General features: G+C 43.8%; 1 protein-coding gene across 2 annotated transcripts in view; it reads left to right on the forward strand.

Moving 5' to 3' along the window:
• The window catches only part of MYO18B (myosin XVIIIB), a 285,467-nt gene that overhangs the window by 146,022 nt on the left and 113,832 nt on the right, over positions 1 to 25,613 (forward strand). Inside the window, exons 28-33 of one of the 2 annotated variants that reach the window (XM_064367868.1) lie at positions 3,260 to 3,384; positions 6,364 to 6,518; positions 11,630 to 11,753; positions 12,616 to 12,816; positions 17,444 to 17,554; positions 21,028 to 21,132. In XM_064367868.1, the coding sequence (XP_064223938.1) occupies positions 3,260 to 3,384; positions 6,364 to 6,518; positions 11,630 to 11,753; positions 12,616 to 12,816; positions 17,444 to 17,554; positions 21,028 to 21,132 (821 nt within the window). The remainder of the gene's footprint in view (positions 1 to 3,259; positions 3,385 to 6,363; positions 6,519 to 11,629; positions 11,754 to 12,615; positions 12,817 to 17,443; positions 17,555 to 21,027; positions 21,133 to 25,613) is intronic. The other variant, XM_064367869.1, reaches the window with a different exon arrangement.

The raw sequence follows: 25,613 nt of genomic DNA on the forward strand, positions 1-25,613 counted from the left end.
CAATTCTCCTGTCTCAGCCTCCCGAGTAGCTGGGATTATAGGCATGTGCCACCATGCCTGGCTAATTTTTGTATTTTTAGTAGAGACGGGGTTTCACCTTGTTGGTCAGGCTGGTCACGAACTCCTGACTTCAGATGATTCACCCACCTCAGCCTCCCAAAGTGCTGGGATTACAGGCATGAGCCATCGCGCCCAGCCTTGGAGGTGATTTCTATAAATCCCCAGAGGGGTGCTAGTGTCAATTCCATCTGTGTGAGATTCATGTCTAAATAATGTTTCCCAGTTTGTTTTCCTTTGGTAAGATCGAGGTGTTAATGAGAGGGGGCCATGTGCTTAGCTCATCGGCACATTAGTCACAATGCTATAGAGGCTCTCAGCTCTGGATGCTCATTCCAAGAAGCCAGCCCACAAATATATTGTTTTTCATTATGAAAGTAATACATACTCATTACGGAAAATTTCTGAGATATTGGAAATTTGAAAGAAGCAGTAAAACATTTTAATCATACCATCGCAGTGGTACCACAACTATCTTATTGGTTCAAGATGAAGTATGAATTATTTTAAAAATATGTTTTTCCTTTATGCATGGCTAAATATTTAAAGAGAACCTTTTATGATATGCATTCAGCACTGAGCTGGTCACTGTGGGAGTTACAGAAGATTTTTAACTGGATGCTACTCTCAAGATAGTTGCAATATAAATGGGGAGATCAGGTAAACGCAGGAAAAAAAGGTGACTGGATAGTGAAAGGCTGAAATTATACACATTGATTAGGGGTGGCACCCATGGGCGGGGAAGAGATGAGCCTTGAAGGAGAACAGCTCCCCCTCTTGTTCATGTTGCCCACTCATGCCGCTTGCTCTATAGCACATCGTAGCACAGGGCACATGGGCAGCTGCCGGAATGCTTTCTGTTGCTGCTTCTTTTGTAAGCCATGCTGCTTGTGATTGTGAGGCTTTTTCTTTTGGAGGGATAGGCTTTTCCTATCATGATATTTTTACCTTGGTGGAAACTTGAACAAGCTTTAGCTCTTTATTATTATACCATCCTTCATTTGGTTAATGATGTAGAAATCTCTATTGAGGTCACCTTTTTCAGGAACTTAATCCTACCATCCATCCATCCATCCACCCACCCATCCATCCATCCATCCACCTACCCATCCATCCATTTGTCCATCCACCCATCCATCCATCCACTCATCCATCCATTTATCCATCCATCCACCCACCCATCCATCCATCCATCCACCTACCCATCCATCCATTTGTCCATCCACCCATCCACCCATCCATCCATCCACCCATCCATCCATTTATCCATCCATCCACCCATCCATCCATCCATCCATCAATCCACCTACCCATCCATCCATTTGTCCATCCACCCATCCATCCATCCATTTATCCATCCATCCACCCACCCATCCATCCATCCATCAATCCACCTACCCATCCATCCATTTGTCCATCCACCCATTCATCCATCCACCCATCCACCCATCCATCCATCCATCCACCATTCATCCATTTATCCATCTGCCCTACCATTTATTTATCTATCAATCCATGCATTCATCCACCCATGCACCCACTTATCTGTCCACACTAATATCCATCCATCCGTTATTTCGCCTACCTAACCAAATACTTATCCATTAATCTTCCACCGTATCATCTATTCAAACATCCTAACCATTCAACTATCCACCTTTCCAGTGAAAGTTATCAAGCATTTTTTTTTTTTTTATTGAGACAAAGTCTTGCTCCAGGCTGGAGTGCAGTGGTGCAATCTCAGCTCATGGCAATCTCCACCTCCCGGGTTCAAGCAATTCTCCTGCCTCAGCCTCCCGAGTAGCTGGGACTACAGGTGCACACCACCACGCCCAGCTACTTTTTGTAACTTTTAGTAGAGACGGGATTTCACCATGTTGGCCAGGATGGTCTCGATCTCTTGACCTCATCATCTGCCTGCCTTGGCCTCCCAAAGTTCTTGGATTATAGCCATGAGCCACCGCACCCGGCCTCAAGCATTTGCTATATGCTAGGCATTATAGTATATTCTGGGAACACAATGATGAACAAAACAAATTTATTGTCTTATGAATTTGAGTTCTTTTCTGGATTTCTATAAGCCTCTTTATGAAAGCCGTGATCATACGGCTTTATTTGTTACTTTATAGTAAAGTATTTGTTTATTTGTTACTTTATAGTAAACTAGTATGAAAAAGAACTAGTATGAGAAAGAATCACCTCCGGGTGATTCAGACAAGTAAACAAAAAGCTGAAAATTAAGTTTCAGCTTTCTTTTTATTTGTCTCCCTTGCCAGGTTATTCTGGAAGGTGGGTGGATATGGCTTCTTATTCATTTCATTATCCCTTGCATCTTGTACAAAGTAGTGTTCTCAATGAGTGTGTGAATGGATGGATGGATGGATGGACGATAAATGAACAAGTAGGTGTTCTCTATCTTCAGTCATCTGCTTGTGGAAAGTTTTCCACAGCTCCATTAACTTAATGGGCATTATTCTATTATTCAGATAGTCAAAAAATAAGACATCTTAGCCTAAAATAATCAATTCTAATGAGTCAAACAGTTTAAATCAAATCAGGTAATATATTTTTTTGAGATGTTTACCACATCAAGGGATTTGGTGTTCATCTTATCTTTAGAGACGTCTTCTGACCAGTTTAGTAGAGTCTTGAATTATTGCTAATTTACTTATTTGTTAATTCAACCAACAGCCAATGATTACATACTCTGTGCCACCCCATAAAGTTGGCCAGTAGGATGACTCTTTTTACCTGATTATTGTATTAGGTTCATTAAGAAATTCGTGAGCTTGTATCAACATGTATGGGAATCTACTTATAGGGAGCTCTTCCAGAGGGTGTGAAGGACTCACAGAGACTGAAACAGCTCCCTTGCCTTTAAGGAGTATGACATTTCCCTGGAAAAGGGAAGATATTAATGCACTTGTAGAGACAACTAAGCAGAATAAGGCAACCCATCTTAGAAGAGTGATTAGTCAAGAACTTTAGACAGTTGGGGTGGTCAGGACAGGCTTCCTGGAGGAAGAATTATTTAAAACTCCGACTTAAAGCATAGTTTCTTGGTCCAAGGTTGAAGTTCAGGGACTCCGTGAATATTGTGAAATTGCATGCAAAGAACCAAGAAAGTGGAGGAGAGCCACTCTCACTCTGGGCTTACGCTCATTTGGCCTCTTATCCTGGTCTTCCGGCCTCTGTTAAACAGCAGATGAGTGGCAGATGCGCTTTGATTGTGCTCAGATGGAGAACGAGTTCCTCAGAAAGCGTCTGCAGCAATGTGAGGAGAGGCTGGACTCGGAGCTGACAGCCAGGAAAGAGCTGGAGCAGAAGGTAAGATGTGGGGATAGTCTGGGCCACCGAAGTGTCAGAGAGTGGGCAGGTTCTCACCTCCCCTGTGGGTGATCAAGGTGTTAGCTGACGCTGGGGAGGGAGGAAGAGGACACCAGCCACTTGAGGTTTTTTCATCTCCACTATTAATACAAATGCTGGTCACTGTGAGACAAAAAATATTTCCTCTACATATGGGTCTTCTATCTAGAGACTGCTCTGTGGTATAAAGAACATGGACATTAACTCAGGATCTCTAAGTTCCAGTTCCATTTCTGCGTGAACCTTGTGGAAGTCACTTAACTCAGATTTCTTACCTATTGCATAATTATCAATGGTCTTAAAACCGCCACATTTTCCCATTGCCTCTGTTCTAATCTGCTACCTCCCATCTCTCATCCAGACCAAAGCAACACCCTCCTAACTGTCCTCCTCACCTCTGGCCTCTCCTCTCAAGCAATTGCCACACAGCAGCCAAGGAACTTTTCAGAGTCTCTTTTCAGATCACAAAGTGTGCTGACTCTCATGGTAGATTTTTTTCCTTGTGTGTTTTGTAAATTTTGTTTTTGAGCTCATCTTTAACAGGTTTCTCTGCTCCTCCCCCAGTAGTCCCAGGTGTTCTGCATTGTGGAATGTTTTTTTCTTCTCTCCCAGTGAGTTTTTGTGTGCCTATTTAGCTATTTTTTTTATTGTGAGTTAATCTTCAGCAGGAGATTTAACTTTTTAAAAACATTCTGTTGATTTTGATGGGAGCCCTTTGACAACAGGGTCGTGAGTGTGTTCTGCTAGAAGAAATGCTTTTTTCACTTTCTCTGGCAGCAGTCCCTGAGATAATGCTAAATTGCTGGTCTCAGATTTTTGCAGCATGTAAAAATTGTCAATCTCTAAACCCACGTGAAGCTTAGACCTGAGGTTTAAAATTCTTATGAGAGTACATTCCCCCCGACCTAGATCCAGGGTGAAAGCAAGCTTTCGTACCATCTTCCAGGCCAGCAGGTGGAGCTTTTATTTTCTCTTTTCATTGAGGTGTATGCAGCTTTTTGAGGGGCTTGTCAATGCAAGGGTCTTCATTGCAACTTTTCACCTTCCATGAGTCCAGAGCCTTGCCTCCTGTCTCTGTCTGGGCGTTCAAACACAAGCCTCTATCCTAAAGGACATTTCTGGATCTATCAACTGCTCTTCTCCCTCATCCTGGCCGCCACAATATTAGTATGCACCATTATTGTTAAGGCTTTGTGTCCTCTGCATTTCTGATATCCTAAAATTTCCTTCTTTCAAATCTAATGCAATCTTATCTATATATAATATAAGCTTATCTAGCCTTTCTAGATGAATGCACAGATAGTTTGGTCTCTTTGCTTGTCTTCTGTGGCCTCCAGTGATCCCTCATCTACATTCTAACCAGTTCACACTCTAACAAATGGTGTGCTAGTAAACAGCTCTCCGGAAAAAAGAAAAAGCCCTGATTTGTAGCACTTGCCAATTTCCCTGGTGTAAATACTCCCACTTTGCCAATTTCAAACTACCATTGTGATGTCACTAACATGGAATTTGAAAGAGATGCACAGAATTAGCTCTGTACATCTCTTTCAAGTCGGTACCAGTCGACTCCAGCACACCACTGATTCCAGCCACACAGTTTTTTTTTTTTCTCCTTCCAAAAATGCCTGATTCTTTCTCACCTCTGGGACTTTGCATATGCTATTTCTTCTTCCCTGAGCAATCTTTCTTTTTCTTTCCTGCCTAGATATCTCCAGCTATTCTTAAGATCTTAGCTTAAATGTCACTCTCTCCAGCAAGTCTTTGCTGATGCAGATTGGGTTGGGAGTCCCCGAGTTGTCTCCTGAAACATAGGCCTCATCATGCTGTATTGTAATTACCTACTTGCTTCATAGTCTCTCCCATCTGATGTAAGAGCCATAGGGTAGAGGTTGTATTTGTGTATTTATTCTATTCTCAATGTGAGGAAAAAGGATCATGTGATTGCCTTGCAGAGGTGGGCCAGGGTGAAATCACGTGGGATTTTATAAACAATGGAAATGACTCTCGATACCCTCCATGCTGGTGGTGATGATTTTAGTGGTCATTTTCAAGATGAACATTGCATTGTGGTCCTCAAGAGATATCTTGAACAACAGATAAACACAGAAGGACACCTGCAAAAAAAGCAGCCCAGTTCCTTCATAACAAATTATAAAATTGAGTCAGTTTCCCTAAGGAAGGGGGTATTTATGCTACATTAAAAAGTAATAAAACTGCAACCTTTTCTGAGCAGCATAATATAAGAAAACATCCCATTTGCCTTCAAATGCTGAATTTAGAATTACAGGCTTCATTAACTCAGAGTTTTGCTTATTTAAAGCAATTCTTTAATGAGGCCATTTCTTCAAAGCCAGTGTGCTGAGTTGCATGCTCTTTCCCAGATCTAAACTAGGACATTTGGGAGAGTGTTTCCTGGAAGAAGATGTGAGAGTCTTCGGTTTTGTTTGTTTAAGGCCGTGTGCACTCCCGTATTGATCCAGCCCATGCAAAGTCCCATTTGCTACTTTAACCTTTAAGGCTTCATTTGGGATTCCAGGTCAGATTCTCTAGGTGTGCCATTTTGGCTGCTCTGTGGCTAATCCTCATGTATCTCTTCTGATCGTGTTGGCTGATGGGGATATGAGTTATATCTGGTGGTTCGGGGGGTCATCAAGTTGAGGCAGGGTAGGTAAAGTCTGTGGGTGCATTGGCTGGAGGTTTATTGAGCAAAAGTGAAACCAACCTTAAGAGAGTGAGGAAATTATCCCCACTTTACCTCTGAGAAAACTGAGGCTCAGAAAAGTGGCTTCCAGGAGGAAGGTGGTCAAGACAGGGTTTCCCCGTTCCAGCATCTACAGGTTTCTCATTATGCACCTTGGAAACAGCAACTCCTTGAAATGCAAAGTAAAAAGCCCATTCTGTGCCCATAGAACTGGGTCATTCATTCTATTACCCTCACAGCTTGGGGACCTGCAAAGCACTTACGAGGGGGCCAAGAAGATGGCTCACCAACTGAAGAGGAAGTGCCACCTTCTTACCTGTGACCTGGAGGACACCCGTGTCCTGCTAGAGAACCAACAGAGTCGAAACCATGAGCTGGAGAAGAAGCAGAAGAAGTGAGTGGCACCCCCCACCATCGCCTGGGCTGCCAGGGTGGGCTGCATTGGAGCTGGGGTTTTCTGGGTGTCCAGGTTCTCCTTCTAACCCCATCACTTCTGCCAGGTCCACTAGACTTTACCCCCTTGTTCTGCTCTAATCTTCCTCCCTGTCTCCTCACAGTGGACTCCTCTATGGTTCTCCCAAGAATCCAGCAAGAAATGATTCTTTTCTCTTAGCCAGCCTCAGCTACTTTGACCATTGGCCGTGTGACCTTGGGGAACTTTCTTTGCCTTTCTGGGTCTTAACATCCCCATTTGTTGAGTGAAGGGTTTGTTGCAGATAGTCAAGACAAAATGGTGATTAGGAGCCCAGGCACTGATATTAAAGTCATCTCATTCAAGTCCTGAAGGTGCCTCTTTCTAGATGTGTGACTTTGAGCAGGTCATTCAGCCCTTCCCAGCTGGATTCCTTATCCATCGTTTGGGGATAATATCGCCCTCTTGTGATAAGGGCTAAATGATGCAGTCAGTACATCCAAGTGGACTGATCCTGGTTCCTATTCCCATTGGTGAAAATTGGGCTAGAGAATAAGGAGGAGGCCAAAATATGGCCTTCTTATTTAGGACTTGGACTCTCAGATCATATGAGCCATTCTGGCAGAGACTGGGCCTCATGCACCAGCAAGATGCTAATCTTGAATCTGCACGACGTGGTTCCCATGCTTGTGTTCCCTTTAGGTTGCTATCACAGCACGCTGATGGTGGAGCCTGGATTTGTACTCATATTCACACACTCATAGGGCTCTTCATGCAAAACCTCAGACCCTGTGATGCTTGGACACCTTGGCTGTGTCTAAAGTTCTCCATCTCACTTGGTGAGGGTAAAGGTATATAGGGGTCCTGTTTCGAGCCAGCCAAGTCCTAATGGAGATGTCATAGAAAGAAAATAGGTGGGAAGCAGCCTCTTTTAGAAGGCCCATGATAAAATACAGAAAATGTTCCTGCGTGAGCCAAGATGTGATTTTGTGGGAGCTGCCTTCTTTCCAAGAAGTAGCAAGCTGAATTCTATTTCCTTGGAGGTGGCATAGATTTTGAACTTGATCTGCATTAAATATTATTTCCCTTATTTATCCTTCAGCTTTCCTGAGCTGGCTTCTTCATTTGAAAAAGGTCTTTTAGGGGATTGTTAGCATGGTCTCCATCCCCAAAATAAGAGAGGCTTATTTTTTGTTTATGGATATCTCACTGTTTCCTTTTCCACCTCCCTATGGGTGCTCTGGCTGAACCTTACCCTTGCAGTGGGGAAAATGGCTTGGCTCCATCTTGGCCACCTGCTTTGTGACCTTGGAAAAAACACCACCTCTCTGGACCAGAGAGTGACTGATGTTTCAGATGAGTCCTTGGACTTAACAGGTCATCTGATCTTGAAGAATGGGTCTGACATATACCCCTGTCTGTGAAATAAGAGGTTTGGACTCTGTCATTCCCCAGGTTTGTCCCAGCTATGACCCTCTTGGCCTCCAACTTTTCTGAGAGGCCTACCAGGGTTTCAACTCTCCGATGAGTAAGAGGGAAGCCTCTGGAATTTGCACAGCCAGAAAATTCCATCTTTGCCGGGTGTAGTGGCTCATGCCTCTAATCCCAGCACTTTGGGAGGCCAAGGCGGGCAGATCACCTGAGGTCGGGAGTTTGAGACCAGCCTGACCAACGTGGAGAAGCCCCATCTCCACCCAAAAATACAAAATTAGCTGAGTATGGTGGCACATGCCTGTAATCCCAGCTACTTGGGAGGCTGAGGCAGGAGAAGTGCTTAAACCCGGGAGACTGAAGTTGAGGTGAGCCATGATCTTGCCATTGCACTGCAGCCTGGGCAACAAGAGTGAAACTCCTTCTCAAGAAAGAAAAAAAGAAAGAAAAGAAAAGAAAGAAAATTCCATCTCTCTGGTCTTTCCTTTTCCCTTTGGACGGAATCCTTCATTCCAGGGACTTATGAATCTTCCCATAATACCCCCCAAGGAAAGTTCCTATTTCTTCGTATTTGCATGTCCTCCTCTCAAAACTTAGCTGTCTTGTGATGCCCTCTGCTCTGTTACCATCTCTTGGCAGAAGCTAAGTTATGTTTTGATGCCAGTTGCAGATAGCAGGCATTACCTTTCCAGGTGGGTCAGCATTTTATTAGAGACCCTATGGGGGCAGCAGAAGTCTCAGTCTAACTGTGGAAGTTCAGGCAGAATGACTATGGTGAAGGAAAGATCTAGAAGTCAGTAACACTTCCTTGCATCTCCCAGTGCTTAATTGAAATGTAGATGCAACTGCCTCCTGAGTTTGCTGGGCCCAGGACAGAGTGATGTCTCCACGTTGGTAGAGTTCCCTGTTTTCCACCTTGGCTTCTAAGTTCAGAGTGGCCTGGAATGGTTTCATTTTGGTTGGATTTTTGTTGGCATGATTACCCTATGGGTCATAAAGCTGGGTTCTGAGGGCTGATGGAACTCGGAATAAGCCCAGTGCTAGACTCACTGACTCCCGCACTCAAGGGAGGCTGGACTGAAGGCCCTTTCTTAACAGGGTGAAGGTTGCATGCAAACCTATCTGGCCTCAGGCAATTGGCTGGTCAGTGTGTACTGTTTGCTAGGAGTTGGGGTCTGTAGTAGCTATTGTTTTTTTTTTTTTTTTTTTTTTTGAGACAGAGTCATGCTCTGTCGCCCAGGCTGGAGTGCCATGGCTCAATCTCAGCTTACTGCAACCTCCTCCTCCTGGGTTCAAGCAATTCTCCTGCCTCAGCCTCCCAAGTAGCTGGGACTACAGGCACATGCCACCGTGTCCAGCAGCTAAGTTTTGTATTTTTAGTAGAGACAGGGTTTCGCCATGTTGGCCAGGATGGTGTCGATCCACCCACCTCGGCCTCCCAAAGTGTTGGGATTACAGTGGTGAGCCACTGCACCCAGCCTATAGTAGCTATTCTTTGGCATCAAGTGGCCTGTTAAGTCAAGGACTCCTCTGCAACACTGGTTACTGTCTGGCGCCTACTGTCTTACCTCACCTGTCCCAGGAATGGACAGGTAGATGGGGGACTAGCTAAGACACCAGGGAAGTTGAGCCCAAGTCCACTTCCACCACTTTGGAATTTGGAGCTGACTCACTCCTCTCTGAACTTCAGTTTCCACCTTGGTGAATGGATCGAATAACATGTTTCTTGCTGAACTGTTGTAAGGGCGACATGGATCCCAACCCAGGACCTGGCACATTGGGACTGCCAGATCATCCCTCTCATTACAATGCTTCCATTCAGAGGCAGCAGATAGTGCCCCTTGAATGATGTCACCAACAGCCAATCAGAAAGCTCCTGAGCTGTTCCAACAAGAGGGCTTCCTTATTTGACCCATGATTCGGTCTCTCAGGAGTCTGAGACTTTGAATGATAGTCTAGTATTAAGGAACACTGGATAATCTTATTGACAAGAGAGACTTTTTGTCACCAAAGCCCAAACCCCATGCCCACTTCTGCCATATCAAGATCTCTGGAGCAATGGGACTTCCTGTTTGGGCCAACGGCAAGTGACTCAAAGTCACACCTTACTGAGGCTTGGCAAAGGCTTTTGTATCGGTTTCCTCATCTGTGATACATCCAGGAGGCCGAGACAACTGAACAGAGTGATGTCACATCCAGGAAGTGCTTCTCACCCAGTGGTCATCACAGAAGGGCAGGAGGGCCCCTAACAAGACATTGATTCCCTGGATGACTTTCAGTAGGACTATCTAGTTTTCGTGTTTTCTGCTTGAGAAACAAATGAGGACAAGATTGTATAAATGTTCATCATTTTATCAATAATCAGCATGCTTTAGTATGGCATATGAGAGTATAAACCAGACAATATGTTAAAATATGAAATGTAGGCTGGGCGTGGTGGCTCACACCTGTAATCCCAGCACTTTGGGAGGCCAAGGTGGGCAGATCATGAGGTCAGGAGATCGAGATCATCTTGGCCAACATGGTGAAACCCCCATCCCTACTAAAAATACAAAAACTTATCTGGGCGTGGTGGTGAGTGTCTATAGTCCCAGCTACTGGGGAGGCTGAGGCAGGAGAATCACTTGAACCCAGGAGGTGGAGGTTGCAGTGAGCCGAGATGGTGCCACTGCACTCTAGCCTGGGCGACAGAGCAAGACTCCGTCTCAAAAAAAAAAAATAAACAACAAAACAAAACAAGAAATATCTATATATGAAATGTAGAATATCCTCTTTCTACATACATCCACTGCTTTGTTCATTGGTCAGCAAATATTGGAAATCAAATGGGGCCTGGTAGATTTAAGGGGCGTTGACCTTGATATATGCTGGCAGACCAGATAGATCAGGTATTTTTTTTTTTTTGAGACAAGGTCTTGCTCTGTCACTCAGGCTGGAGTGCAGTGGCACAATCATGGCTCATTGCAGTCTTGACCTCCTGGGCTCAAGCGATCCTCCCACCTAAGCCTCTGGAGTACCCAGGATTACAAGTGCATGCCAATTTTGCCAAGTGCCACTAATTGAAAAAAAAATTTTAAATGGAGATGGGGTCTCACTTTGTTGACCAGGCTGGTCTTTAACTCCTGGCCTCAAGTGATCGATCTTCCTACCTTGGCCTCTCAAAGTGTTGAGATTAGCGGCATGAGCCACCATACCTGGCTGCCTTTTAAAATATATCTTTTATTCTATATCTATATATAGTTTTATTCTATTTTTAGTTTTGTCCATATATTTTCATTATATTTTAGGGTTAGCATTTAGATTAGCATTTTAGTAGGGAGCTGATGGGGGCAGCAGATGTCTCAGTCTAATGGTGGAAATTCAGGCAGAATGACTATGGTGAGGGAATAATAAGTATCGAGCATTTTTGTGGCAACTCCATCTAAACCCTAAAAATTGCTCTGTGGTTTTTCAGATTCCCACCCTACGTCCACAGCCTTATGTAAAAGCATTGAAGAAAACTTCCAACTTTTCATTCTTTTGCTCTCTCTTTCTTCCTTTTGCTCTCTTTCTCATGGTTATTGGGAAACTAGCAGCCTCTCTGCAGCCCCTCCCTGCCCCGACCTCAGTCACCCCTCTACCCACCTGCCTGCAGTACCTGATACGTGTTGTGCTTTGGACAGGTTTGACCTGCAGCTGGCCCAGGCCCTAGGTGAGTCTGTGTTTGAGAAAGGTCTCCGCGAGAAAGTGACCCAGGAGAACACCAGTGTCCGGTGGGAGCTAGGCCAGCTGCAGCAGCAGTTGAAGGTAAGAAATTGGGGGGCACAGAGCTATCTTGGCTCTTGGTGGCTGAATCTCAGGAAACTCCACCATGTACCTGCTGCAATGGTGACGGAGAAAAAACTTCACAACAGTATCCTGGTCTGTCAAGCAGCTGGGTCCCAGTGTGTCTTAATAAAATAGCAAACAGTGGCTGGCAAATTGATAATCAGACTTTGTTTGATCAAGCTTGATGTCTTGATCTTGCTCCAGTTTCCTGCACAGGTTCCGAGGTGCTTACTTGGGAGGTATGACAGGCTCAGCAGAGAATGAATTAGCTATAACCTTGTCCAGGAGAGATGTCACTAAAATACAACACAGGTGCCTCACTCAACTGCTCCTCATTTTTTTGTGGCTCCCTACTACTCCCAGGAGGACCTTGAAGCGCTTTAGCCTGGCATTCAGCTCTTTCATGATCTAGCCCAAAGTTATTTGATCCTGGAGCTGCCTTTGCAACCTGGAAGAGTCATTTCTGAGCACTTTGCCTCCCTGCTTCAACATCTCAATCCCAGCCTCAGAAGGCACACAGGAAGCTTTAGCTATGTGCCTCCACTTCCCTTACAAATGGGGTCAACCCTTCCTGTAGGTGCTCTGAGATTCATCTCTAGGGACAATCTACTCCAATCTCACCTCTAACCCCCAACTCCACGCTTGTATGAGCTCTACAGACAGCAGCCCTTGCTGGTGTCCCACAGGGGGCGCTGTGAGGGGCCTTGCGGTCCAGATGGAGATGGCAGGCATTGGAAAGTGGAAAGCCCCACTCTAGCCCCAGCAGGTGTAGAGGTTTCCCTGGGGGAGGAGGGAGGCATACTCCTGTGAGTCCCAATCTCTGTCCTCTTTGTCTCTGTAGCAAAAGGAGCAGGAAACCTTGCAGCTGAAGCAGGAGGTGGAGATGCTACAGGACCATAAACGGGAGCTGCTGGGATCACCATCTCTAGGGGAAAATTGCGTTGCTGGCTTGAAGGAGAGACTCTGGAAGTTGGAATCCAGTGCCATTGAGCAGCAGAAAATCCAGAGCCAGCAGGAAAGCACCATAAAGCAGCTGGAGCAGGTAGGAAAGCCCTGTCCTGGGCAACACTGTGTCCCATGTCTCCAATGCAGAGTGGTGATGTTATTAAAATACAACATGGGTGCCTCACTTGGCTGCTCTTCATCCTTCAATACTCCCTATTATCCCAGGGAACCTTTTTAAGCTCCTATGTCTGACATTCAGACCCTTCCTGATCCAGATCCCTTCTGCAAGGTTCAATGTCACCTCCTCAGGGAAGCCTGCCTTAATTACCTTGCAAATAGCTCCCACTATGTTGCACTCATTTTCCATCTCCTTAGCTGGGTTGCTTTCCTTTGTGGTACCTGCCATCATATTAGATAGTATTTTTTAGAAGTTTGCTTTATGCCTTTCTTTCTCTTTAGGATACAAGCTGCATGACATCAGATTGTTTCCGTTTCTCTTGCTTCTTAGTACAATCTTAGAGCATAGAATGAAGCCAGGTAAATAGCTGATGCTCAATAAATAGCTGTTGACCAAATATCTAATCCACTGAGTACTGTCTGTGTACTAAACTCAGCCCTGAGCTCTCCCCATGCACCTTTTCATGAATCTCCATGAGAACCTTATGTAGGGAGATCTTAGTATTATCCTCACTTTACAGATGTGGAAGTTGAGACTCAGAGACATGGAGACATTGGAACCTGTGGCATCTGACCCCACACTGCCTTGATTGTCTACTATGTGGTAGGCATTGTGTGCAGCTTTGAGGCAGACTGAACTGCTACTCTTTGGGAAAAATAAAATAACCAAGGGAATAAGACAAAGATACTAAATGCTCTTGTACCAACACCCTCTGCAAAGTACCAGATGAATATTTTATTTGTCTGCTTGCTTATTTATATGTGTATTTACCTCATTCTATAAATAATTTGAAGCAGCTTACAAGATATATGTATAACAGAATACAAAAATTATAAATAAAACTATCTAAACCAGAAAAGTACAAATTAAAATATACACACAGGAGGTGAGTGGGGGGCAGCAAATTAATATGCAGATAAAGCAAAACATATGGTCTTATTTACATAACAGTTTTAGCTCTAAAATTCCTGGTGGCCAGAAAGAAAAAGGAAATGTGACTTACATGCTTCTTATGATCCCTGATATTTTTAAAAAATATTCTAGGGGAAGTATGACTTTTTTCTGATGCTTGCCTCTAAATGAATTTCTCATGTGGGATTTTGTAAAAGGCACTTGTTTTTAAGTGTGTGTGTTTTCTTTAAATGCTGGGGCCATCCATATGCAAGAAAATCTGACCAGGTGGCAAAAATTTGTAAAGCAGATGAACTCTGAGCAGCTCTGTTGAACTGAAGAGGGGATGGGTGGGACAGGGGTTGTGGGAGCCAAGGATCACCTCTTGCTTCTTGCTAACTGCTGCTCCATCAAGATGGAGCCTAGTGAGTATCAAGACATGTGGGTGGTGCATGTGGGGGAACAGGGTCCAAAAAGTCTTGGATGCTCATTAAGGAGCAATAAAGAAGACAAGTCCTTTACTCAGTCAGCCTGTATTTAAGTACTTCCTCTGCATCATGCACTCATGCACTCTGTGGATGCTTTGGGTGCAATTTCAAATAAGACAGACAGTCTGTGCCCTCCCAAAGTTTACAGTCATGCTTAGTGTTAGGGGAATGTTAAACTTGAAGATCCGGTCATGGAAGCAGGGTTTGGGGGAGAGATCAGGGAAAACTTCCTGGAAGAAGTGACGTTTACTGAAGCAGAAAGCTGGAAGATGATTCAGAGTTGGATGAATGAGAGAGTTCCAGGCAGTGGGAACAGCCTGTGCAAAAGTCTGGAGACAGGATAGTCACGGGATAGTCAAAGAGCTGTAATTCATGGTCTTCGAGACAGCTTGTTGCCTTTACGACCCTGTTTTCTCCAGACGTCAGTTTCCTCATCTGTACAATGAAATATGGAGCCTTATCGCTTCCTTAGCTTCCTGCCAACCACAGCTATGAATCAGTGAAGGTTCGTGAAGAAGGGGGAATATCTGTGTAGGTCTTTAAAGGGCATGGATGACGGTGCAGTGCCATATAGTCACCCACTATTCCTTGTGTTCTTTAAATGAGCAGGATCTTCACAGAGCCGAGAATAAAACAAGCCCTTTTGAAAACTGTGTTAACTCTTTGAAAGACCACTGGGGGATCACTTGGTGCTTGGAAGCAGAAATGTACTACCATGACCTCAGGGGCCCAAAACTTAATTCAGCCTCCTGAATTTCCATGCTCAGTTCACCCAGGAGGTGAGGCTGACTCAACACTTTTATCTGTCTTCAGCTTCACCCATAACCTCAAGCTGCATTGTGCCCTTGTAGACATCCAGTGGCTATTTATTGATTATAATACAGCACTTTTTCCAGGGAATTTTATGTTAACTCATATAAGTTTGACATAAATGGTATTGCAGATGTCAAGAATGTCCAAGAGGCTAGAAAAAATGAAAAAGAAATATTATATTTACTTGCTCAGGCTCCTTGGTTTTGGATTATCTTCCCATAACCCCTGTCATTTTAAAGGGATAAAAGGCAGGAAGTTGACATTTAAAGTGAGCCTACTTTATGCCAGGAACTATAACAGGGCCTCTGATGTACACTCTCCGTTTTGCTCCTAACCATGGCATAGCAAGGAATATTATTGACATTTTAAAAGACCCAGATTGTTTTTTCTAAACTTAATTTCCATGTTGGGGACAGCACTTGTGAAGTTCAAGAAGCTTGGTGAGACCAGGCGCGGTGGCTCACGCCTGTAGTCCCAACACTTTGGGAGGCTGAGGCAGGTGGATCAGAAGGTCAGGAGATCGAGACCATCCCGATCAACACGGTAACACCCCGTCTCTACTAAACAAACAAACAAACAAAAAAACAACTAGCTGGGTGTGGTGGTGGGGGCACATGCCTGTAGTCCCAGCTACTCAGGAGGCTGATGCAGGAGAATCACTTGAATCTGGGAAGCAGAGGTTGCAGTGAGCTGAGATCATGACACTGCACTCCAGCCTGATGACTCTGTCAAAAAACAAAACAAAACAAAAACAAAAACAAAGGCTTGGTGAGAGGTGCTGTAGAGTAAATGATCAGAAAGTTACCATTTCTAAAATGTAACCCATTGTATTAGTCTGTTTTCACACTGCTGTAAAGAACTCCCTGAAACTGGGTAATTTATGAAAAAAAGAGGTTTAATTGACTCACAGTTCTGCATAGCTGGGGAGGCCTCAGGAAACTTAACAATCATGGTGGAAGGGGAAGCCAGCAAGTCTTACATGGCTGCAGGCTAGAGAGAATATGTGAAGCAGGAGCTGTCAAACACTTATAAAACCATCAGATCTTGTGAGAACTCATTCACTATCATGAGAACAGTACAGGGGAAACCATACCCACCCCACTACCACCACCACCACCACCACCCCCACCCCTCCACCACCCCCAACCCCCCAGCACCCCCAACCCCCCACCCCACACCCACCACCCCCCCCACCCCGCACCCACCACTGCCCCCAACCTGCACCCGATTCAATCACCTCCCATCAGGTCCTTCCCTTGACATGCAGGGATTATGGGAATTACAATTCAAAATGAGATTTGGGTGGGGACACATAGTGAAACCATATCACCCATCTACACTATGGAGTTCCAAATGCTTTTTCATGGACCAATAGCATTAAAGAGTGTAGTAGATAAATGAAAGCTTCAAAGCATAGATTCTTGGGCCCTGTACCCTGAGGATTCTAATCCAGCAGTTCTAGGGTGAAGCCCTGCAGTTCGAATGTTTTAAAAATGCATTTGTAATTCTAATGTGCCACAAAAGTTGGGGAGCCAGGGCTTGGGCCAGTCTGTCAATTATGCAGATCAGGAAAATGAAGTCTTGAACTCGACCTAGATCTCATGACTTTTTTGCCTTCAACTCTAGAAGCTTTTATATGGCTTCGCACGGTGTTATGCACAGCTCTGTGCCTGTTGCTTGTGTTTTGGAGGTTCTTGTTTAAAAGACCCAGCTCATTCATGGGATCATAGCTCTTAATTATGTCAGGTTCCCTGGGAGGGAGGGGATAGTCTTTTCTGTTTTCAAAATAATGGGGAAAGAGAAAGTAATATTTATGTATCAGGTACTGTGCTAGGTGCTTTATATGATCTCATTTAATTCTCATAGTAGAATGCTACATTCTAAGACGGTTGTTTTCTGCAGAGAAAGGGGACTGACCCAGAGGTAAAGTGAAATATCTAAGAACGTTTTGGGCAAGTCGTCTTCTTTTCCAGGCTTTCATGTCTTCGTGAACTTTTGTCCTACCATTTATCTACCCATCCACCCACCCAGAAAACCATCGCTGATGCCTGCTCCAGGAATGAGAAATGTGTTTCATCTTAAGTGTGTTGAGAAGGATTCTGAGGCTGCGTCTGAACTCAGTGAGAGAGTGTGATTAATGAGTGATGTCTGTTACAAGCACAAGGATGGGTAGAGGCAAATATTTAATCTATTTACCCCCCCATTTGTGATCTTCCAGGATACCTAGGGAAATAACCTGACTCTCATTTATGCATTCCACAAATGAAAAATGCAATTGCAATGCCAAGGATGACATGGAGGGCTTGGAGGGTTAGAGTGGGCCATCCTCATGTGCTGTCCTTGCCGTCCCCCAGCTCCGCCAGCGGTTCGAACTGGAGATCGAGCGGATGAAGCAGATGCACCAGAAGGACCGTGAGGACCAGGAGGAGGAACTGGAGGATGTCCGTCAGTCCTGCCAGAAGCGGGTATGTGAGCAATGAACACAGCTATACCCTTGGGTCCTGGCAGGTCTGGTATGGATGCTCTCTTCCTTAGAGTGAGGAGGAGGGCAGGGTCTGGGATCTGGGGACAAGCTGTCTGCAACCACCTGAGACCTTAGCTTCGAGATGCCTTCAAGGGTGTAGGAGTGGAAATGCCCATCTTAAATATGATCTTGGAACTTCCAGAAGCCTTTGGAAGCTTCTGGAAGCTCCTGGAAACTCCAGCATAATGGCTCAGATATTTCTTTTTTTTTTTTTTTTTGAGATGGAGTGTCGCTCTATCACTAGAGCTGGAGTACAGTGGCACAATCTCTGCTCATTGCAACCTCTGCTTCCCAGGTTCAAGCAATTCTCCTGTCTTAGCCTCCTGAGTAGCTGGGACTACAGGCATATACCGCCACGCCCAGCTAATTTTTGTATTTTTAATAGGGACAGGGTTTCACCATATTGGCCAGGCCGGTCTTGAACTCCTGACCTCGTGATCCACCTGCCTCGGCCTCCCAAAGTGCTGGGATTATAGGTGTGAGCCGCTGTGCCCAGTGCTCAGAGATTTCTAGTAAGTCCCCATAATGCCATGTGACTGATGCTAAGGACTTCTAAATTTCAATAATAGAATCATTTCTTTCTTACTATTTTCCTTACCAGTCAAATCATTTCTTAACATTTTATCCAAGATCTTTGTAGTCATTCCAAACAGTGTGTAAGAAAGCAATAACCCCTTGACATGTTATCACCTAGAAGCCATCATTATCACTATTTTAAATGTTCTTTTATAGCTCTCGTTCACTGTCTATATACACACGTAGATTTGCAGAGATACCATTTTCACTAACTGAGGCCATGCGGTTCTGAAGCCTGTTGTCTCCACGCTGCAGTTTGTCATGGCCTCTTTTCCTGTCTGTAAATACAGATCTAACTTACACGTTTAATAGCTTGACAGTTTTTCACCCAAAGCATGTCCTCTATCTTAGACAACAAATCCCCTATCATTGGACATTCAGATTGTTTCCAGTTTTCTGCCCCTATAAACAAAGCTGAGATAAACATTATTATTATTATTATTATTTGAGACGGAGTTTTGCTCTTGTTGTCCAGGCTGGAGTGCATTGGCACAATCTCAGATCACTGCAACCTCCACCTCCTGGGTTCAAGCCATTCTCCTGCCTCAGCCTCCTGAGTAGCTGGGATTATAGGCATGCACCACCACACCCAGCTAATTTTTGTATTTTTAGTAGAGGTGGAGGGAATTTCACCATGTTGGCCAGGCTGGTCTCGAACTCCTGACCTCAGGTGATCTGTCCGCCTCTGCCTCCCAAAGGACTGGGATTACAGGTGTGAACCACTGTGCCCGGCTGAGATAAACATTCTTAGAGACACACTGATGGATGTGAATCCATCAGATCTTCAGAGTAGAATTGCTGGAAAGCTTCGGGTTAAGCCTCGTTGAACAAGGTCTCACATGTCCTCTATAATGACCTTCCCTCCCTTCGCATCCCCTGAATCACACCTGTGTACAGTATACACTCATCTTTGCCTTCCTTGCTATGTAGTTTTTATTATTTTGTATATTTTTCAAGATGAGTTTTAGCTTTTTCAGTCTTTATTCTAGAAACAGATATAAACAGAGTGCCTTGTATTTCTCTCAGTCCTAAACGAAATGTTTGAAACGAGCTTCCTTTCTATAGAAGTGACCATCAATCTGTACTTTTTTTCCCCCTCCATGAGTTAGGAGATGGAAGCTCCCAGTCCCTGACCATGTTCCTTCAGGTGAAGGTCGCACACATTTCTGGTTTATTCTAAGAATGTCTCAAAGTATGGTGTGTGCCCTGAGCCAGGGCTCCAATAAGTTGGAGATGTGACCTAGACTCTCCTGAGGCTTTTCTTGGATAGATTTATAAAAGGAGACAGTGAAGTCAGAGAAAGGTGTTTTTCTCCTCATGACAAACACTGATATTGACTTCTCATTCTGGTGACTGCTCTGTGCAGTCTTACTCTCACGTTGGCAGGAAATCAATAGTTAGTGACCTGGGTGGGAATGCTGGGGCTGTCTGGGGTGGCAGAAAGAGCTGGGGTCAGGAGACAGGACACTAACTCCTCTAAACAGCAACTAATTTCAGAGTATGCACTTCGGATCCTCCTTGGGACTTAGTTTGCCCACCCGTGAAATGGGATCTCTGATGGCATGAGGTGGAAATGGAGGATGGAAAGGATGAATATATAAGAGAGGCTGGTGGGGGGTGGTCGCAAAGCACAGCCAGAGTGAGATATTTGCTCTAGTGGGAAATGTCTGTGTTTGCTGGGAAATTGCTGAGAAATCAGAGCCAGTTGCAAGTTAAATGAGTTGCTCAGAGTCAGATGTCTTAGTTCAGGCTGCTGTAGCAGAATACCATTGTCTAGGTGGCTTAAACAGCAAACATTTATTTATCACAGTTCTGGAGGCTGGGATGTTTGAGATCAAGGTGCTGGAAGATTCGGTGTTTGGTGAGGGCTCTCTTCCTGTCTTGCAGACCACCACCTCCTGTTTGTACACTCACATGGCAGAGAAACAGAGAGAGGAAGACAGCTCTGTGGTGTCTCTTCTTATGAAGGCGCTCATTCCACCATGAAAGTTCCACCTTCATGGCCTCATCTAAACATAATTACCTCCCTAAGGCCCCACCTCCAGATACCATGGCATTGAGGGTTAGGGCTTCACCATATGAATTCTGGAGGGACACATATAGTTCATAACACTAAATAATCTCAAATGCAACTTTTTTTTTTTACTGCATCATGGTGTATTTAATAAAGGAGGGGGATACATCTTGATATGTTGGTTATAATATTGTGAAGAGCCTTCAAAAATCAGAGTGTGCCAGGCGCAGTGGCTCATGCCTGTAATCCCAGCACTTTGGTAGGCCGAGAGGGGCAGATCACGAACTCAGTTCAAGAGCAGACTGGCCAACATAGTAAAACCCCATCTCTACTAAAAATACAAAAAATTAGCCAGACCTGGGGGCAGGCACCTGTAATCCCAGTTACTCCAGAGGCTGAGGCAGGAGAATCACTTGAACTTGGGAGTTGGAGGTTTTAGTGAGCCGAGATTGCACCATTGCACTCCAGCCCAGGCGACAGTGCGAAACTCCGTCTAAAAAAAAAAGTCGGAGTTCCAAGACTTGCAGATACTCAAGCAGTGGCCATGGCTACAGAAAGGACACATCTATTCTGTTGGGGAGCTGGGGGAGGGGGTTACATAGTCAATGGCGTGGGGTTTCCCATCATTGAACAGCCCTCCCTACCGTTGTCCAACTCCCAAGCTTTGAGGCTCTTAGGTTCTCCCACAGAGGCACCATCTCCCAATCACTAGGGCAGCCTCATGGAACAAAGCCACAAGCTTCACATCCCTCCTCCTCCTGAGAGTTCTTGCCTTGTGGGATTTGTCCAGATGGAGGTCACTTACCTTGTGTATGCATCCACAGCTCCGTCAGCTAGAAATGCAGCTGGAGCAAGAATATGAAGAGAAGCAGATGGTCCTCCATGAGAAGCAAGATTTGGAAGGCTTGATTGGAACCCTCTGTGACCAGGTAAGGGAGAAACAAATGGCAGACATGCAGAGGGACATGTTCCCTGTCTCAGGGACCTACTCGAGAGATGGACAGGTGGGAAAATAGCTTGAGGTATACCCTCTCCTCCATGAGCTCTGTTCCCACCATATTTACCGGCTCTTCACAGGGGAGCATCAGGTGCCTGCAAACAGCAGGGTTTTGTAAAAACCCATGGAGAATAAACAGAGTGGACCCAGCCAGGAGCGATGGATGAGGTTGTCTTTGTCTTCAGCAGCTGTTGAGGGTCAGAGTGTAGACAGTTCTTCCTTTAGGGGGATGTATATGAATGGCCACTACATTCATGACTGCCCTCCTGAGAACATGACTTTTGCTAGAAGCTGTCAGCCTTGGAGTAAGGCAAATGTAGCTTAAAGCTCCAGAGGGTCCACTTCTGTCTATGTGGCTTTTAGTGAGCCAGTTAACCGCTCTGAGCTTCTGATTGGAGCCTTATGACATGTGGCTATCACTGTACACCAGGGTTCTCAAGCGCCCATCAGTGCACACCTGCACCACTATGAACATTTGGAGCTGGATCATTCCTTATGGTAGAGGGCTGTCCTGTGCATCGCAGGGTACCATGCAGCATCCCTGACATCTACCCACTGCATCCCAGTAGCACACACCTCAGTTGTGACGGCCAGAAATGTCTACAGACATTGCCTAGTGTCCTTTGGGGAAAAAAATCAACCTCCCTTGTTACTGGGAACTGTTGCTGTACGAATGTAGCCAGCAGAGCTCAGAGCCAGCTTCCGATTTCAGAATTGCAAGGGATGGCTCTTGCATCTCCCAGATACTCTAACCCCTTCCTGTGTGGCTGCTACATGAAATCCCAACACTGGAGAGAAATGCCTGTGGCTTCTATGGTTTCTTTTAAAGTATCAAAGGAGTGTATTTTCATTTGTTTGCTTAACGTGGGCCTGATGTCTATTAATCAGTAATGGTCTTGCTATCAATATCCTTCCCCAAATTTGTTAACTTTATTCACAAAATGATGTGGGTCCACTTCAGGTGATCCTCTTGGGCAGCCATGCCTTGGACAAAATAGGTGCTCATTATGTATTTTAAAACAAATTGATTGAATGAGTGAATTCCACAGCAGGGACACCACAGCAGCAAGATAAGAGTTGGAAGATGAGGGAATCAATATAATCTTCCTTCCTCTCTGGGTTTTCTAATTTTCCAGCCGAGCAATTGGCACCATTGAATTCAGAACCATGGAGGTGGCTTTCCCTCAGCATCAGTGCAAGACAGCACAGCCCAGTACCCATTCTAGAATGATAGCGAGGAGTCACTGGGAGAAGGTTGCATTCTGTTCAGCACAATTTGAGAAAACAGAATAGATAATTCATAAAGGAAGGGTTTTTATACATATTAGAAAAATAAATTTTGCATGTAGAGAGAAGGTAAGTTGAGATGAATAAAAAGCCAGCTTTTGTGTTAGTCAGCAAGCTAGAGCCTTTTAATAAATTAGTACGTTTGATGATTTTAAGTGTTTTTGTTATGACCTTTGCCAAACCCATGGAAAAGCAGGACAAATAATGTAATTGGCATTTTATGCACCCAGCACTCAGGGTTCACATAAATTAACATTTTGCCGTTTCTTATTCAGATGTTTTTAAGGAAACAAAACATTTTAAGAACGGTTGGTGGCCTCTTTATGTCCCTTCTTAATCTCACTCCTGGCTCTGCTTTCCTCTTTCTTTCCTCCCTCCCTAGATGAAACCATCACCTGGGGGTTGAAGCATATAATTCTCCTGAATGTACGTTCCAGCTTTAGCCATATGCAGCGTGTATGATTCTGCATTTTACTTTGTCCCTTCTATATTACGTTTTTGAGATTAGTCCATAATGGCACATTCAGTTCTAATTAATTCATTTAACTGCCCTGCAGTATTCATTTTTAAAAATCGCATTCCTCTATCGATGGGTAGTTAGTTACTTCCACCCTAAAACCCAAAACTGCAATGCATAGTCTCCTATCTGTCTCGCTGTGCACACAGGCAAGAGTCTCTCCAGGGTATGTAGCTAGAAGAGGAATTGCTGGCTCCTGGGAATGTACAATTTGGGAATTATTAAATTATCGCTCAGATTGTTCCCCAAAGTGATGGCAGCAGTTTCTACTGTCAGTGTCTGAGATTTTACTTCTTCACATCCCCACCAACATGGGGCACTGTCGGACATTTTTAAACATTTTTTCCATGCATTGGGTGCTAAATGGTACTGCATGGCCGTCATTGCTAGGGATGCTGTGCGTTTTTCACATGTTGATTGTGGTTTTTTCTTATGTGAATTGCCTGTTCATAGAATTTTGTCTCCTTTTTCTCTATTGATCGTTCATGATCTTTACAAGATGCGAATCCATTTTCAGTTATGTATTTTGCAAATACCTCCTACACTATGGATAATCGTTTCACTTTATTTATTATATCCTTAGCTTGATAAAAGTGTTTTTAATATAGTCATGTTAATCAAGCATGTTTTATGGTTTGTGCTTTTGTATCTTAAGATACTGTTCTTTAACTGAGTTCACAAAAATGTCATCGTGTGTCTTAAAAGTTCTAAAGTATTTCTTTTGACATTTTCAGGTCTTTAATCCATCTAGACTTTATTGCGGTTCGTAGTGTGAGGTAGGAATCGGTCTTCCTCAATAAGGATGAACTTTGTTTCATTTCATACATTTTTTTTCTGCAGTTACCATGTATGCCTGGGTGTGTTCATGCACTCCTCATTGTGGCTTTTTGGGTTTTTTGTCTGTCTCTCCACCATATGGTCTTCAAGGCTGGGTTTTGATAACTTGTAGGACAGCTTACCTTACCTATCTTTAAAACTGCCTGTTTTCTTGACCCTTTAATCTTCTTATTTAGATTCTATTACAAAACCTCATGTAATTTTCATTGGAAATGCATTGATTTACATGTTAGTTGGGAACAATTGAATTTTTTTTATATTAAACGATTATGTTATTGCATAAGCTGTCTCCATTTATGTGTGGCTTTCAATACTATTTTATTATTTTTATCTATACAGGTCTTGGACTTTTTTTTAGATTTATTTTCAGGAAGCATAGTTTCTATGGCTGTTATGAATAGAACATTTTTCTGTATTCTATCTATATTTCAACTAATTATTTTTGGCATATGGGAATGCCATCGATTATCAAGCATTGATCTTGTATCTAGCAAACTTCCTGAACGCTTATTATCTTTCATATCATCTGTAGGCTTTCTTGGATTTTCTGCCTTGACAATCTTGTCATTTGAAAGTAAGAATAGTTTTGACTCTTGACCATGAATTGGGGCAACAAAGATCTCAACAAATTCAAAGAAAAAATGTTATACTTTCTACTTCTTGTTTTTTTTCCTTGTCTTATTTCATTAGCTTGTTATAGTGACTCACATATTTGAAACCATTTTGTATCATCTTACTTCGCGTTTTGTTAGTTTTTGTTCCTTTGCGTTGCTCTCCCTCTATCGCTTTCCTACTTTCGGATAGACTGATAATTTCTGTGTCCCCTTTTGAGCTATTGGTTCAGAAGCTACAAACTATTTCTCTTCTTTTGGGGGTTACTCAGAAATGTTAAGATATATGCTTAATCATAATTTTTACTGACATTAATTTTCACAGTAATGTGGGATAGATATTATTTCCTTTATATAAATGAAAGAAGCGAGGCTTGGAAAAGTAAAGCAACTTGCCCAGGATTGCATAGCAAGTTAGTACCCTAGGCGGATTTTAAATGAGGTCTCTATTACTTGAATGTCATTTTAAAAACCTATCATGATTTTGCTGAAAAGTGGTAAGGTTCGCTTAGCTGGAACCCTATTTTTGTGGCTCGTCTTTTTTTTCATGGTGTTCTCAAGCAGCCCAGTTCTGCCATTAATTTGTGAAACCCTCAACAACACACATTCTCTCTCCAAGCCTCAATTTCCCTGTCTGTAAAGTGGTTTAATTATCCCTAGCAGCACTCCTAGATCATATTTTAATAGTGCTTGGAGATTCCTTTGGTAATGGACATTTAACAACCTCCCCAAACAATTTGCCTTTATGACAAATGGTGAACCAACTAAAGTTGGAATATAGTTTCTCACAACACTAAACATCATTTAGATTTATTAGTTAAGTATTCACCATCTTTATCAAAGTTTGAATCTTTGTGCTACAAAATGGAAAGTCACAGAATGACATTTATTTCCCATTAACCGAATGGGTGGTATTTTTTGCCCTCCTCTCTTGTAGCAATTTATTATAAATGGGAGGATGACTGGTCTGAGAATTTCTTGTGGATTTTGTTTGCAGTGCTCCCTCTGGAAAGGAGTTAGTGCCAGTATTTTCAGGGGCTTTCAGGCAGTGAAGTTCGCACAGTCTGAGCCATCTCTACTGCATGTTCAGTGTCAACATCAAGGAATGACCCTGATGCTAACTCGCCCCACAGGAAAATTAAAGGCACTTTAGGATATATG

The sequence above is a fragment of the Aotus nancymaae genome, unplaced genomic scaffold (genome assembly GCF_030222135.1).
Source record: "Aotus nancymaae isolate 86718 unplaced genomic scaffold, 86718_ANA_hifiasm-v0.15.2.pri h1tg000076l, whole genome shotgun sequence".
Classification (NCBI taxonomy): Eukaryota; Metazoa; Chordata; class Mammalia; order Primates; family Aotidae; genus Aotus; species Aotus nancymaae.